Source organism: Cucurbita pepo, chromosome LG02 (genome assembly GCF_002806865.2).
Source record: "Cucurbita pepo subsp. pepo cultivar mu-cu-16 chromosome LG02, ASM280686v2, whole genome shotgun sequence".
NCBI lineage: Eukaryota > Viridiplantae > Streptophyta > Magnoliopsida > Cucurbitales > Cucurbitaceae > Cucurbita > Cucurbita pepo.
The window spans coordinates 8,737,741-8,752,304 of NC_036639.1; the positions used below are offsets into that span (position 1 = coordinate 8,737,741).

The 14,564-nt window shown below is 37.4% G+C and overlaps 3 protein-coding genes across 3 annotated transcripts; 1 reads left to right on the top strand and 2 right to left on the bottom strand.

Moving 5' to 3' along the window:
• Positions 1-4,102: 4,102 nt before the first annotated feature.
• On the top strand, positions 4,103-8,776 carry LOC111787964 (peptide chain release factor 2; the record flags this gene model as incomplete). The annotated part of the gene is given in 6 exon segments (XM_023668078.1): positions 4,103-4,554; positions 4,645-4,720; positions 4,823-4,953; positions 5,075-5,145; positions 6,252-6,333; positions 8,476-8,776. Coding segments are annotated over 6 exon segments (714 nt in total). The 3' UTR covers positions 8,497-8,776.
• A 1,169-nt stretch (positions 8,777-9,945) lies between these two features.
• Positions 9,946-11,609, bottom strand: LOC111787961 (chlorophyll a-b binding protein CP26, chloroplastic-like). Its single transcript, XM_023668074.1, has 6 exons — positions 11,303-11,609; positions 11,031-11,115; positions 10,895-10,945; positions 10,697-10,817; positions 10,476-10,610; positions 9,946-10,405 (listed from the first exon to the last, which is right to left on the bottom strand). Exons 1-6 carry the CDS (start codon positions 11,523-11,525, stop codon positions 10,145-10,147), a joined length of 876 nt encoding a protein of 291 aa, XP_023523842.1. The 5' UTR covers positions 11,526-11,609; the 3' UTR covers positions 9,946-10,144.
• A 723-nt stretch (positions 11,610-12,332) lies between these two features.
• LOC111788423 (pectinesterase inhibitor-like) lies at positions 12,333-12,866 on the bottom strand. The gene has a single exon (XM_023668760.1). The coding sequence runs from the start codon at positions 12,864-12,866 to the stop codon at positions 12,333-12,335; it is 534 nt and encodes a 177-aa protein (XP_023524528.1).
• Between the last annotated feature and the right edge of the window lie 1,698 nt (positions 12,867-14,564).

A 14,564-nucleotide genomic window follows, 5' to 3' on the forward strand; every position in this document is an offset into this window, starting at 1 on the left:
GCTGCAAACCAAATGGGATCGATCATGTTTTGGGTGACCCAAACACATACACGTATCTTTTCTTTTCTTTTTTTCATCGTTTTGTTTCCATTATCGTTCACATGAACTTTCTTTTCTTTTCTTTTCTTTTTATTTTCTTTTATTTATTTATTTATTTATTTATTTATTTAATAGTAATATGTATTTTTGCCCGTTACATATCAGCCCACCTTTAGCCCGTTACATATGGGACCTCACAATGTAACAACCGAGCAACTTTAGTCGTTACGTATCGTCGTTCCGCCTCACAATTTTAAAACCAGTCCTATAAGGAATCCTCCCAATTTTAAAACCACTATCTTATAAGGAATGTTTCATTCCGCTCACTAATCGATATGGGAGCCCAACTTTAGTCGTTCCCCTTTCCAATCGATGTGAGAGCCCAGCTTTAGCTCGTTACATAAGTCGTGTCATAATCATGTACCTAAATCATTTTAAATGTCATAATTAGGTGTTAAACAAGGTTTCATGTCATTTGCAGTTATAGAATCATAACCTCCCTTAAATTGTTTATTAGGACAATTTTGTCATTTTCCACCGTAACTTTGGTTTATGTCTTGATCGTGCATTTTCATTCATAACCTTATAAATTGGTCTGACGTAGATTTTGAGTCATTTGGGTTCATTTAGACCATAAAACATCAAAGGACATATCAGAGACATTTTGGTCATTTTACCTGTTAGTCTATGCTTTAAACATGTTCGTATGTCCTTCAGATTCAACATGTATCATTATCATTATTCCATGATATTAAGCCATAATTCAAATTTTCGTGCATACTAGATGTCATTAGGTGGGACATTTTCTTAAATTACTCCATATACGTTTTAATTGTTCATTTAAGTAGATCTTAATCCCAAGTAAAACTTCATTTAGGTTATTTAGTAATTATTGAGAAAAAAAATTAAACCGGCTATTTACATGTTCGAGTGCGTTCGAGGGCTCGATTCAAGTTCTTTCCAAGATCAACTTTCTTCAAATTTCCTTGGCTAGGTCCTTTAGTGAGTCCAGTTCCAAGAATCATTAGTATATATATATATATATGTGTATTTTTTAAAGAACTAGCCATTAAAAGAGTTAAATTTAAGAAAAATCAAGATTGGGTTCGGTTGAACCTTAGCATGGTCGATTTAGTTTAATCGACCACACCATCATTTTCTTCGTTTGAATTAAGATGACGCGCCAAAATTCTTACCTCTAATGTCTGAAAAATAATGTCGGTCCTTTGAGGTTCATGAAACATGGAGCTGAAGGAGCAAACTTGCAAAAAAAAAACCACAAAGACGTTTGAGCTTTGGACAAGGAGAATTTGGAGCAATTCTCATTAACGTGTAAGTTTTTTTTAACGATTTAGGGAAATTCAAACTTAAGTCTTTATTTTCAACGTCCTTAAATATTATTCCTTTAGGTTTGTTGAAATAAGAGGAATCTTTACAAAGGAGTCGAGAGCTAAGGAAGTCTAAAACGCTTTACTCAATAAGAGGGTAATTCTGCACATAGCCTTTTAACCTTTAAATTTGAGCACCACACACAAACTCTCGATCTTGGGCGCTGTTTGCCCACAATATATCATGAACACAAGCCATCATGAGATCGACATTGCCAATAGGCTCTTTACGANCAATTTTGTCATTTTCCACCGTAACTTTGGTTTATGTCTTTATCGTGCATTTTCATTCATAACCTTATAAATTGGTCCAACGTAGATTTTGAGTCATTTGGGGTTCATTTAGACCATAAACACATCAAAGGACATATCAGAGACATTTTGGTCATTTTACCTGTTAGTCTGTGCTTTAAACCGTATGTCCTCCAAATTCAACATGTATCATTATCATTATTACATGATATTAAGCCATAATTCAAATTTTCGTGCATAATAGATGTCATTAGGTGGGACATTTTCTTAAATTACTCCATATACGTTTTAATTGTTCATTTAAGTAGATCTTAATCCCAAGTAAAACTTCATTTAGGTTATTTAGTAATTATTGAGAAAAAAAATTAAACCGGCTATTTACATGTTCGAGTGCGTTCGAGGGCTCGATTCAAGTTCTTTCCAAGATCAACTTTCTTCAAATTTCCTTGGCTAGGTCCTTTAGTGAGTCCAGTTCCAAGAATCATTAGTATATATATATATATATGTGTATTTTTTAAAGAACTAGCCATTAAAAGAGTTAAATTTAAGAAAAATCAAGATTGGGTTCGGTTGAACCTTAGCATGGTCGATTTAGTTTAATCGACCACACCATCATTTTCTTCGTTTGAATTAAGATGACGCGCCAAAATTCTTACCTCTAATGTCTGAAAAATAATGTCGGTCCTTTGAGGTTCATGAAACATGGAGCTGAAGGAGCAAACTTGCAAAAAAAAANAAACCAGTCTTATAAGGAATCCTCCCAATTTTAAAACCACTATCTTACAAGAAATGTTTCATTCCGCTCACTAACCGATATGGGAACCCAACTTTAGTCGTTCCCCTTTCCAATCGATGTGAGAGCCCAGCTTTAGCTCGTTACATAAGTCGTGTCATAATCATGTACCTAAATCATTTTAAATGTCATAATTAGGTGTTAAACAAGGTTTCATGTCATTTGCAGTTATAGAATCATAACCTCCCTTAAATTGTTTATTAGGACAATTTTGTCATTTTCCACCGTAACTTTGGTTTATGTCTTTATCGTGCATTTTCATTCATAACCTTATAAATTGGTCCAACGTAGATTTTGAGTCATTTGGGGTTCATTTAGACCATAAACACATCAAAGGACATATCAGAGACATTTTGGTCATTTTACCTGTTAGTCTGTGCTTTAAACCGTATGTCCTCCAAATTCAACATGTATCATTATCATTATTACATGATATTAAGCCATAATTCAAATTTTCGTGCATAATAGATGTCATTAGGTGGGACATTTTCTTAAATTACTCCATATACGTTTTAATTGTTCATTTAAGTAGATCTTAATCCCAAGTAAAACTTCATTTAGGTTATTTAGTAATTATTGAGAAAAAAAATTAAACCGGCTATTTACATGTTCGAGTGCGTTCGAGGGCTCGATTCAAGTTCTTTCCAAGATCAACTTTCTTCAAATTTCCTTGGCTAGGTCCTTTAGTGAGTCCAGTTCCAAGAATCATTAGTATATATATATATATATGTGTATTTTTTAAAGAACTAGCCATTAAAAGAGTTAAATTTAAGAAAAATCAAGATTGGGTTCGGTTGAACCTTAGCATGGTCGATTTAGTTTAATCGACCACACCATCATTTTCTTCGTTTGAATTAAGATGACGCGCCAAAATTCTTACCTCTAATGTCTGAAAAATAATGTCGGTCCTTTGAGGTTCATGAAACATGGAGCTGAAGGAGCAAACTTGCAAAAAAAAAACCACAAAGACGTTTGAGCTTTGGACAAGGAGAATTTGGAGCAATTCATTAACGTGCAAGTTTTTTAACGCTTTAGGGAAATTCAAACTTAAGTCTTTATTCTCGATATCCTTAAATATTATTCCTTTAGCTTTGTTGAGATAAGAGGAAAGTTTACAAAGGAGTCGAGAGCTAAGGAAGTCTAAAACGCTTTACCCAATAAGAGGGTAATACTGCATAAAGGTTGACCCAAAATTCGTAGCCTTTAACCTTTAAATTTGAGCACCACACACAAACACTCGTTCTTGGGCGCCGTTTGTCCACATGATATCATGAACACAAGCCATCATGCGATTGACATTGCCAATAGGCTCTTTACTAGACAACTAAAATATTTTCAATCAGACAAAAATTTATATAACCTTATTTTGAAAATGTAAAATTGATTTAAAATGTGACTAAGAATTCAAATATTTACTCCTTTATGAGGTTTATTGTCTCTCAATAAATTTCAACCTTTGGGAGTTGCGGCCGATTTCTAACTATTTATGTACTAATTTCCGTTATCAGGGTGTTTCTCGCCCAAATTCTGCGATTCTTTCATTTTGATCGAAAACCCACAGCTGCAACATGAAAAATCGGGAGTCCATAGCATATCTCTCGTAGCAGGAAGCCATGATTTTCCACATCGGTGACTTCAAGCCACAACTTGTTCATAACCATGATTAAAAACGACCCAATTTTGAAAACCACATTATCGTTGTGAAAAAACAAAACCCAATAGGAGAAATTCGTTCTGTGAATTGCGAAAATGGCAACCGCAAATATGCTCTGGAAATCCGCTAAGATTCTTAGTATTCCTGTTCCAATAGCGAGCAACGGTAGATGGGGAAGGATTGGCTGTACATTTCGAATTCACCAATTCGAGGGCTCTTTCTTCTCCAACTCACTGCGTTCCAATTGCAGCTCTAGCAGCGCAAATTCAGTATGGAAAGGAAAAGAGTATTTGGTTTTGTCCGACGAAGAGCTGATGAGACAGTGCGAAATGGACACGTTTAAGGCCTCAGGTCCCGGTGGTCAGCACCGCAACAAGCGCGAGTCCGCTGTCCGTTTGAAGCACATTCCCACTGGTATCACTGCTCAGGTTTATATTTGTCTGATAAATATAATCAAGTTCAATTATATACTTCAGCTTCTTAGCTCTCAAGTTAATCTTTGGCCCTTTATTTCCAAGGCTGTCGAGGATCGATCACAGCATAAGAATCGAGCGAGTGCTTTAGCTCGCCTACGCGCTCAATTGGCCCTAAAAGGTGGCTGGATTGTACATGCTTGTTTGTTTTTTAATTTCATTTTCCGTAAGGTTGGTTCTCCTGATGAATGATATATGCCATGCGTTGTTGTATTGAGCTCAGTCAGGAACCCTGTGGATCTTGAAGATTATTCGCCTCCGCCAGAGCTTCTCCAAATTCTCCCTCTGAAGTCCACTATCAGGCCACCGGGATGTGGCCCTCAAATTGGTCCTAACAATTCTAAATTTCTTCCGGTTACTCTCTATTTTCTTTCTGTCTATGTTTCTGTTTACATGTGGGTGTGTGTTTATAATTTGATTTTCTTGATATAAGAGAAGGATATGAAGGTGATAACCCAAATTACCTGTTTGGCAGGGCATGCAAGCTTTATTGGATCTAATTTACACACTTGATGGTTCTATATCAGACACAGCTAAGTATATAGGGTATGTTTGCTATTCATTCATGTGTTGGCCTTTGTTTCTTATTACTTTATTTCCACCATAACTAAGCATCCACAGTCGAATGTAGAGAATGGGAGTCGTTCAATTCTGTGAGGAGATTGGGATTTTATCAAGAAACTGAGAGAGCTGATGTATGGATGTTTGTGGTTGATAGCTGAGTGGAAGGGAGTTCATTGCGAGGTTTATGATTTTTATAGGAATGAACAAGAATGATAATTTTATCAAGGGCATGAGGGAAAGGAGTTTAGACCTCCGGAAGGTGTTGGAGGATATTTTTCTCACGAAGTGTCTTGTTGGAGGCAAAGTCTTGCCTTAGGATTTGATGTAATAGCCCAAGTTCACCGCTAGCAGATATTGTCCTCTTTGGGCTTTCCCTTTTAGACTTCCCCTCAAGGTTTTTAAAACGCGTCTTCTAGGGAGAGATTTCCACACCCTTGAAAGGGTGTTTCGTTCTCCTCGCCTACTAAGGAAGTGAACCAAATTTGGTTTTTGAGAGAGCTTTTGGAGTTTGATTACTGGTTCTGATGGTTGTTCATCATTTTCTATTAACATACTTCGGATTATATTAAAACTAATTGAGAGTTATTTGTGAGTTTGACAAGGTAGATGTCAACTTGACCAACGATGAAAATTATATTCATTTCATACCCAAAGGACTTAACTTATTGGAATAGCAACTGTAGAACAATTAATCCTTATTTTATGGGAATGTCAGCTTGTTTATGTATTGAATATTTTCTCATTGACATTCCATGAGCGAATAAATCACATAATAGTTACACAAATTTGGCACTATTTTTAGCTGTCAACATAGATGATATTAAAAGATGATCCGTAGTTAAGATATAAACCTGGTTTCCACTATTTCAAAAAGAGATAAACGTGTGACAGTATTAACATTAATAGCAAAGTAATAGATATGTACGAGACATTAAGCATATGTAGTCCGATTAATTGATGCAGGTGGAACAGTTGAATTACAATTTAGATAAATAGTTAAAAGATAAATTTTATGTTTCCCGTTTCTAATATGTTAATGATATAGATTAGCTGCACGCTAATAGTTTTATTAATTTTGAATATTTTAGGTTAACCACTGGTGCTGTATCAAGGTTAATCCTATCCGACGATTCTCTTAGAATGGCTGTAAATGATATCAGGATATCCAAGGTAACACCATCCTATTTTTGAGAAAATATGTCACATCTCTGCATAATTATTTAATTTCCTTTTATGAAAGTCGGTTTCTTATCGAAAACATTATTTCCGTACTAAATTGTGCTTGAGAAGTCAAATTCTTGGAATATTTAGTGTGTTCGTGTTCCTTCCAATTTATCGGATGTTCTCGAAGGGACAATCTGTTTTCATGTTTTGAAATGTTAAGGTAGATGTCAGCTTGTTGAGAGAGCCAGCTTGGTACTCTAATTTTAATTTGTAAACATCACAATACATAGCTAATTAATTATGTGGCATCCACTTCAAAACTCAATATAGAAGTGGTAACTGATTTTGCTTCTGTAAGTCGTCCTGCACCTCTGGTTCTAACCCTACATGCCAGACTAGAGAAAGGTGGTAGTTGTCTTTTGCAAAACTTTTGGCTGCTTGGCTCAAATTAAATGTCTACAGGTGTTATTGTTCTATTAGTATAGTTATATTTTCCGTAAATATATTAGTTGTCTTGTCCTTTTTTGTCTTTTTACTTTCTCCGACTTAGGTTAACCTCGTATATAAATCTCTTTAGTGAATGGAATAGAATATTCTAATTCGCTCGAACTTTTAGCATTTACATGATATCAGAGAATTACATCAATTAGTAACTAAAAGAATCTAAGCCAAAAGGACTTTAGACCCCCCCATGCTCTCCACTCTCTCTCCTTTCCAACCCCAATCCTTCATTAAGATCAGTTTGTAAGTATGGTGTTGAGTAGTACTTCTGCCATGAAAGAGAGAAGTTGTTGTGTCAATAGTAAGTACTTCACAGCCTATGGTTCAATAGTAAGGACTTTCTTGTGTATTATGAAGTTAGCATCAATATTTCGAATCAGACAGCAGCTAAAAAAATCAAGTCTCCTACCAATAGATATGCATGTGTTGCGATGAAGTTCTCATATGGAAAGCAAACAATAAAGCTGTCTCTAAACTGTTACTAGCTTCTACAAGATCTTCACCTCTTTGTGGAAATGAATTTTTGGTTGCAAAAGAAAAGGAAGTGGCTAGTGTTGATTGGAGTTCTTTTATGGTAATATCACGTTTAAATCCCCATGATGATTGAAATGATATCAAAAAGGCAATTGAAAAAAAAAAAGGCTACTTTTGTGATAAATCCGTTCATGGCTGATGAGGCTCTTTGCAAATGGAAGATGGCATACGTTTAGGTCGTTATTGGGACATAAGGAAAATTGATGAATTGAAATCCTTTTCATATCAAGTTTGAATATTGGTCTTTCAAGAAGCATAGGAAGTCAGAATTTAGGATGGGTTATGGATGAACTTTCATGATACCAATTGATAATTCGGTGACGATTCATGATAATAGTCGAAAGGTTGATTCCCAAACATTACTCATTGTGCTATTAGTAGCCTTCCCACTTATTATCTCTCTCTCTCTCTCTCTGTTCATTATTCCAAGCAAAGTGTACAAAATAGTAGAGAGGCTCTACAAGAAATTTCTCTGACAAGGGAGCAAACTGGGTTGAGTTTTCACCTTGTTATATGGGAAAAGCTTCTCCATCCCATTGAACAATGTCGTCTAGGGTTGTTTCCCTTTGAAGGAAAAGAACAAAGCTTTGACAGCAAAGTGGACTTAGAGATATTATCATGAGAGATGCCCTATGGAGGAAGCTTATATGGTGTAAATATGGGACACTCTCTGCCTCTCCCCGTCCCTCGACCATTTCTGCAACAAGACCATGGCAAGCCTTGGAAAGGCAGAAATATTATGTTGCTAGCTGTATTCGCCCCCTTGTAGGCGACAAGGCCCATACTTTGTTTGGGAACGACCTTTGGTTATCGAATATAAGATTAGCTAGCAAGTTTCCTCCTCTATAGACTCGCTAGGCGAAAATTGGTTACTGTAAAGGAGACCTGAGAACCGGACAGAAGCCTTTGGAACCTTCACTTTGGTAGAAATCTCAAAGATGAAGATGCTTGTGAATGGCCGGAATTGATTAATATGCAGCCGCAGTTTACTCTTTCTCTTGGCAATGAATGGCCAACCCAGATGGGTTTTATACATCAAAATCTCTATTGACATATTTTTCATATTTTTGAATAGGGTATCATAAATATAATAATGAATTTTGAGATTTACAGGGTATGAAGCCACTGAAGTAGAAAAGGGGAAGCTCAAGGACTGTATCGGGTGGTGGGTACTCCATGAAGCAACTTCATTTCCGGAGATTCATCTTTGAGTTGAGTTAAAAAGATGTAAGTTTGTTGTATTTATATTGATAGGTTAGATGTGATTTGATGATAAATGAGGAAATATGAAATTTTTATGAGAGGACAAAGATGATGGTGTGTATGTAATTAAAGCATCAATCAAGCTGCCGAAACACATTCCTATTACTACACACTATCTTAAAGTGTGGAGAAAACTCCTGTTTCTTGCAAATCTCAAGTTTTTGGTGCTTTCCAGACCTGGAACATTTATTTTTGACCATGCTAAAGTTCATAGATTATTATCCTGAACATTCAATTCACTGAACCAGATACACATTTTTTTACTTCTCTACAGATATTTGGTTTGGTGTTGATGCATTTTTAATTTCTCGTTACCTGATTTTTATTTTCGAAACTCTAAGCAAGCATGGATGACTTTGATGTAATACTTGATTCTCCCCTCAACTCTTTTCGACTAGAAGTTCTTGTGCTCTCAACTTGCTTGACCTATGGGCTATTTTTGGAAATTTTCATAGCCATTTTTTCGTAAAATCTAGACCTCGACATTTCAAACCTTGCCTCCACCTATAGCAGATATTGTCATTTTTGAACTTTTCATTTCGGGTTTTCTCTTAAGGTTTTTGTAACGTGTCTGTCATGAGGGAGGTTTCAACACCTCTATAAAGAATGCTTCATTCCCTTCTCCAATTGTCTGTGAGATCTCACAATCCACCCCCTTCAAGGCCTAGTGGTGTGCCAACAATGACCCTAAGCCCCGAATGAGGTGGATACCAGGCGGTGTGCCAGCAAGGACGCTGGGCCTGAAAGGAGGGTGGATTTTGAGATCCTACATCGATTGGGAAGGAACGAATGCTAGCGAGGATGCTGGTCCCAAAGGGGGTGGATTGTGAGATCTCGCATCGATTGGAGAGAGGAACGAAACATTTTTTTATAAGGGTGTGGAAACTTCTCTCTAACAAACATGTTTTTCAAAAGGGGAATCTCGATAGGAAAAACTTAAGAACAATATCTACTAGAGGCGGACTTGGGCTTGGGTTGTTACGTTACTTCCCGTCTATCTCCTTAAAATCTCTCGTTCATTAATAATTAAATAAAGTGACCCAACTAAACTTAAACGGTTAGAATATCATTTCATCCCTATACTTAAGTTTTATTACATTTTTCATCTATCTTCTTTTAAATATTTAACTTTATTTAACTTTAAACCGTATATATTCTAAGGTTAGTTCATAAAACAAGTTTATATGGTTCATATTAGTTTTTTCTTCATAATTCTAGAAAAGTATTTACATGATATCTTTTATTGTATGAAAAATATGGTTATTATTTAAGAATCATGAAAAGTACATAGGCTACTTAAATGTATATATTAAGGTTGAATTGCGTATAAAATAGAGAAATTATGCACCAACCCACAGTTTACACACACAATTAAGTTGACAGAAAATTTGATATCAAACTCTTGTTCATAGCTCTTTTAAATGCACTGAGAGTGAGTGGTCAGAGGCTACAAATAGTCTCAATACAAATTTACAAACACATTCAACACTTCCATTCAATACTCTCATACTTGCAGTGTTCAAAGAGTTGGAACTCTCTCTGCATTCCCAGAAATGACTGTGAGCAAATTGTTTGCAAAAGGATCGCTCAAATGCTTCGCCAAATTCTCCACCGGCCCTTCTCCGGTCACGTAGGCCTGGAAGTAAAACCCCAGCATTGCAAACATTGCCAGTCTTCCATTCTTGATCTCCTTCACCTTCAAGATCGCCGCCTGGTCCGGGTCGTCCGCCAGCCCCAACGGGTCGAACGGACCGCCCGGGTGGAGCTTGTCCTCAAAGTTCTACACAAAACCATCATTCAGCTCAAATACTTCATACCCTTTTCATAATTTTTCATCATTCAAAACGTACCAAGCCATTGATGATTCTGTAGTACTCTGCACCACCGACAAGAACAACCTCTGCAGCGACCGCGACAATGAGGTTGATCGGAATGTTGTTTCCAAAGTAATTCAATGTGTTTCCATCAAGAAGCAGAGCTCCAGTCTGCAACATCCCATATTGGATCAGAATTGAGCAGTTTTAGCTTAAAAGCACTTCCAAACAGAGATTATTAGTGCAGAGAATTAGACCTTGAACCACACAGCCTCAGGGCCGCAGTTGGCACCGAATTTGTTGAAGGCCTCAGGGATGATGAACCCAGCAGCTCCAAGCATGGCCCATCGTGCGTGGATCAACTCAAATGCTTGGTATCTGCCAATAAACAAACCCACTAAGCTCTTCTTTACTACTTCAACTCAATTCTAAATTAATTCAGAATTTTTATTTACTTGCTGAAGTCCTCTGGCTTCTTGCTGAGTCCGAAGGGGTCGTAACCGTAGCTGCAATCGTAATCGGCCCAATTAAATGATTATCAAACGAAGCTTAAGAAAATTATAGGAAAGAGGATAAGAAATTAAGTCATACTCTCCGGGGACTTCTCCGTTCAGGTATTCGGGGATCTCGGATCGGTCCAATAACCCGTCGGGGAGGAAAATCCTCCTGTCGGGACCTAATTAATAGCGATGAATACACTCGAGATCAGCTCAAGAAAAAGAAAATATGTATAAGCGTGTGAATTATCACTACTTCAAAGCTTTATGACGGAATTTGTTTCTCAATTTTAACATGGTGGTATTAGAGCAATGGAAAGAGGGAGAAGAGTACTTTTGTTTCTGGGTCTTAACGGTTGGACTTACCATACCACTTGGCGAGCTCGTCATTGGCTGGAGAGACAGCGGAGGGCTTGGGCTTGGGAGCGGGGGCTGGCTTCTTCCCGAAAAGGGCCACGATCTTGGAGGTGACCGGGCTAGAAGCAGAGGAAGCTGACCTGGCGGAGGCGCCGGAGAAGCTGAGGGGATTTCTCAGCATTTCAGAGACACCGAGAGAGGCGGAGGCGGTGGAGGGTGCCAAGGAGGCCATGGGCGGAGAGAGTGAGAAGGCGAGAGGAAGGAAGAATGAATGGATGCAAAAATGTTGTAAATGGTGAAGATCAGGTGGGGAGAACGTAGGCGCTATATGGTTGGTTTGGTGGATGTGGACATGCCACGTGGGATTGAGGTTTGTGGTTGGCTATGGGAGTGGGTGAAGCTGAGAAATCCAATGCAGTGTTTTCATTGGTGGAGGATGGTGACGTGGCAGATGTGGTCTTTAAGGTGCTCTCTCCGATTGCATGATTTGGATAACGTGAGCTATCCTAACAAAGGAGGCCATTTTGGAATTCAGCTGCCAACTCGCCGGGTTAACTCATCCAGCTTTTTTTTTTTTTTTTTTTTTTTTTTTTTTTTTTTTTNTTTTTTTTTTTTTTTTTTTTTTTAATAAAATATATGACCACTAACACGACCTATAAAGATATGAATGAACTTAGACTATATCTAAATGAGAACGATTCTAAAGATATGAGGGCTAAGAAACGATTAAAAGAATTGAAATTTATACCATGACTATACCTTCTCTATTCATACTCGATGAATTTAGCACCAACTCGATGAATTTAGCAGAGGAGGCCTACAGCTTTTGACTCACGAGCTAGAACCTGTGACCTTTAAAATTGGAGAGCAGTAAGAGCTATCAAGTGACCCTAGATTAGTCAGATTCAGTTTAAAATGTGAGGAGTCGATGTCCAAATTTATAGGATTCAAAACAGACATATTATTGATTCATGGCATTCCAAGTACATAGGCACATAGGTTTGTGGTATAAAATGAAGAAAAGTTGAAGAAAAAATCGTTAGGTACGCTGAAGAAGAAGATCGGCTATAACCAAGATGATACTACAAATATCTTCCACAACCTTCCCGTTGTCAGACAGCGCCGATGGGTCCTTCGGTGGCTGCGTGAAGCTGTCCAGACAGTCGTCGACGTCCGATATGGCTGCATCCGCTGTAATGTTGACCAAACCGTAGTCACCAAAATCCAAGGAGTTCTTCCCATCCACCATGTCTTCGGCAGCATCGTCGAAGTGTTTAGCACAGGCGTCATAGCGCTCCTTAAGCTTAGGATCGACTACCTTGGACGCCAGGGACTGGGCGAGGGCACGGCTTTGAGAAGCCTTGTCTTCGCCAAGGTTGAGGGTGAAGTTGGCCAGCTCTTTTAGGTCTGTGGTGCCAGCAGATTTTAACACCTTTAAGCAAAAAGAAGGGTTTCTAGTTTTCTTGCAGATGGTGGAAATGATGTCCGTTTGGGAAGCTACATGCACCATCCCATTGAAGAACATAACTGAAAGGACAATGGAAGAGACGGCAAGAAAACTAGAAGATGCCATTTTTTTATTTTTATTTTTCTGTCTGTTTTGCTCAATTAATTCATGCAGAGGGTTTACATATTTATACACTCACAAATATTCCTTTTAATAGCTTTTAGTTAAAATTTTAAGTAAAATGCTATTAAAAGAAAAAGGAACAAAAATAGACGGAATAAGTTAAGCTTTTTTTCTCTCCAAACCCAATCACAAACTTGGCTTGGTTATTATGCACACTTTTTTAGTCCATACATGAGAGTCTTCTTAGTAAGATTATGACAGTCTCCATTTAAAATAATAATATTTATTTTACAAAAAAAAAAAAAAATCAAGTTTATTAATGTAATATTGAACCGTACTCTGTCTACCCACCAAAAGCTCATATTCAATAAATAACCAACAATGCTAACCTAGACAAATATTTGTTTTGCCAATATTTTTTTGTTGGCACCACTAAAAGTAGTCCTTGCCATCATTGTGTGGTTAAATGTGAGTCAATAAACTAGACTTTGTTAAAATCATGGGATGTTGAGAAGTTAGTTATCATGGAACATTTGAGCGCAATCACCAAATAACCTAAACCAACCTCAACGGGCAGATTTCCTACAAATTTGTTAGAGGCAATCATGAGATAACTCAGTAGGGGATTTTCTGAGTCGGATAGAGGCAATCATGAGATAACACAGACCAACCTCAACAACAGAACTTTCAAAATATTTGCAACCTTGATAAAGTTAACTATGAAGGGTAAGTCTTTGTTTGGACAATGACACAGGATTAGATTTTTTCAAGAGCTTGAGGAATTTTTGGTGTATGCGCTAGTACTCGCACTATTGGATGTTATAGTAATCTCATGGTGTACAACGATGCCTCGGGGAAAGGGCTAAGGGTTGTGTGTTGGTGTTGATGGCAAAGTGATTGTATTTGCCTCCTAATAGCTTAAGAAATATGAGCGTAACTATCTGACTCTCAATTTGAAGTTAGCAACTATGGTGTTCGCGTTAAAAATATGGTGACATTACATGTACGGTGAAAAGGTAAAGGTATTTACTAGTCATAAGAGCCTCAAGTATCTTATTTACACAGAAAGAGTTGAAGATGGGACAAACGAGATAGTTGGGGTTCGTAAAGGATTATGATACCAAGATCCTTTATCATCCATGTAAAGCTAACATAGTGGCCGATGTGTTGAGTAGAAAGACAATTCACTCTTCTGGCATGTCATTTTCAATGCTCCAAATCTCTACTAGGCATTCGTCAATGACCAAAGTATGTTCATTTCTCTATCTCGTTTCTTGCCTGTTTTTCTCCATCTAATTGCTGCTGTATCTCTCTGTTTCCTGTTCCGTCCCCTGATTGTTGATGCTGTTGGTTGTACTTTTACTATTCTTAATATAAGCAATGCTCCATCTTGGAATTGGGTTTCGATCTATCTCTGGAGGTTATGAATGTTGATAAATGGATGGATGATGGCATGCTTAAGTGGTGATCTTCCACCACTTCAGCCTTTGTATTGGATGTTTTGTATTGGATGTTATGTCTAATGTTTCTAGTTTGACTGTGGAGTCTTCTACTGCCTGCTCACTATTTGGCAATTGTTAAGAACATGGTGTTATCATGAGACTCTTCAAAGATTTGAGGTCTAAGTTTGCCTAATTAGGACATAGATCTTGAACAAAACAAGTACAAAAAAAACACCAACACTTTTCAAACACATGCTTT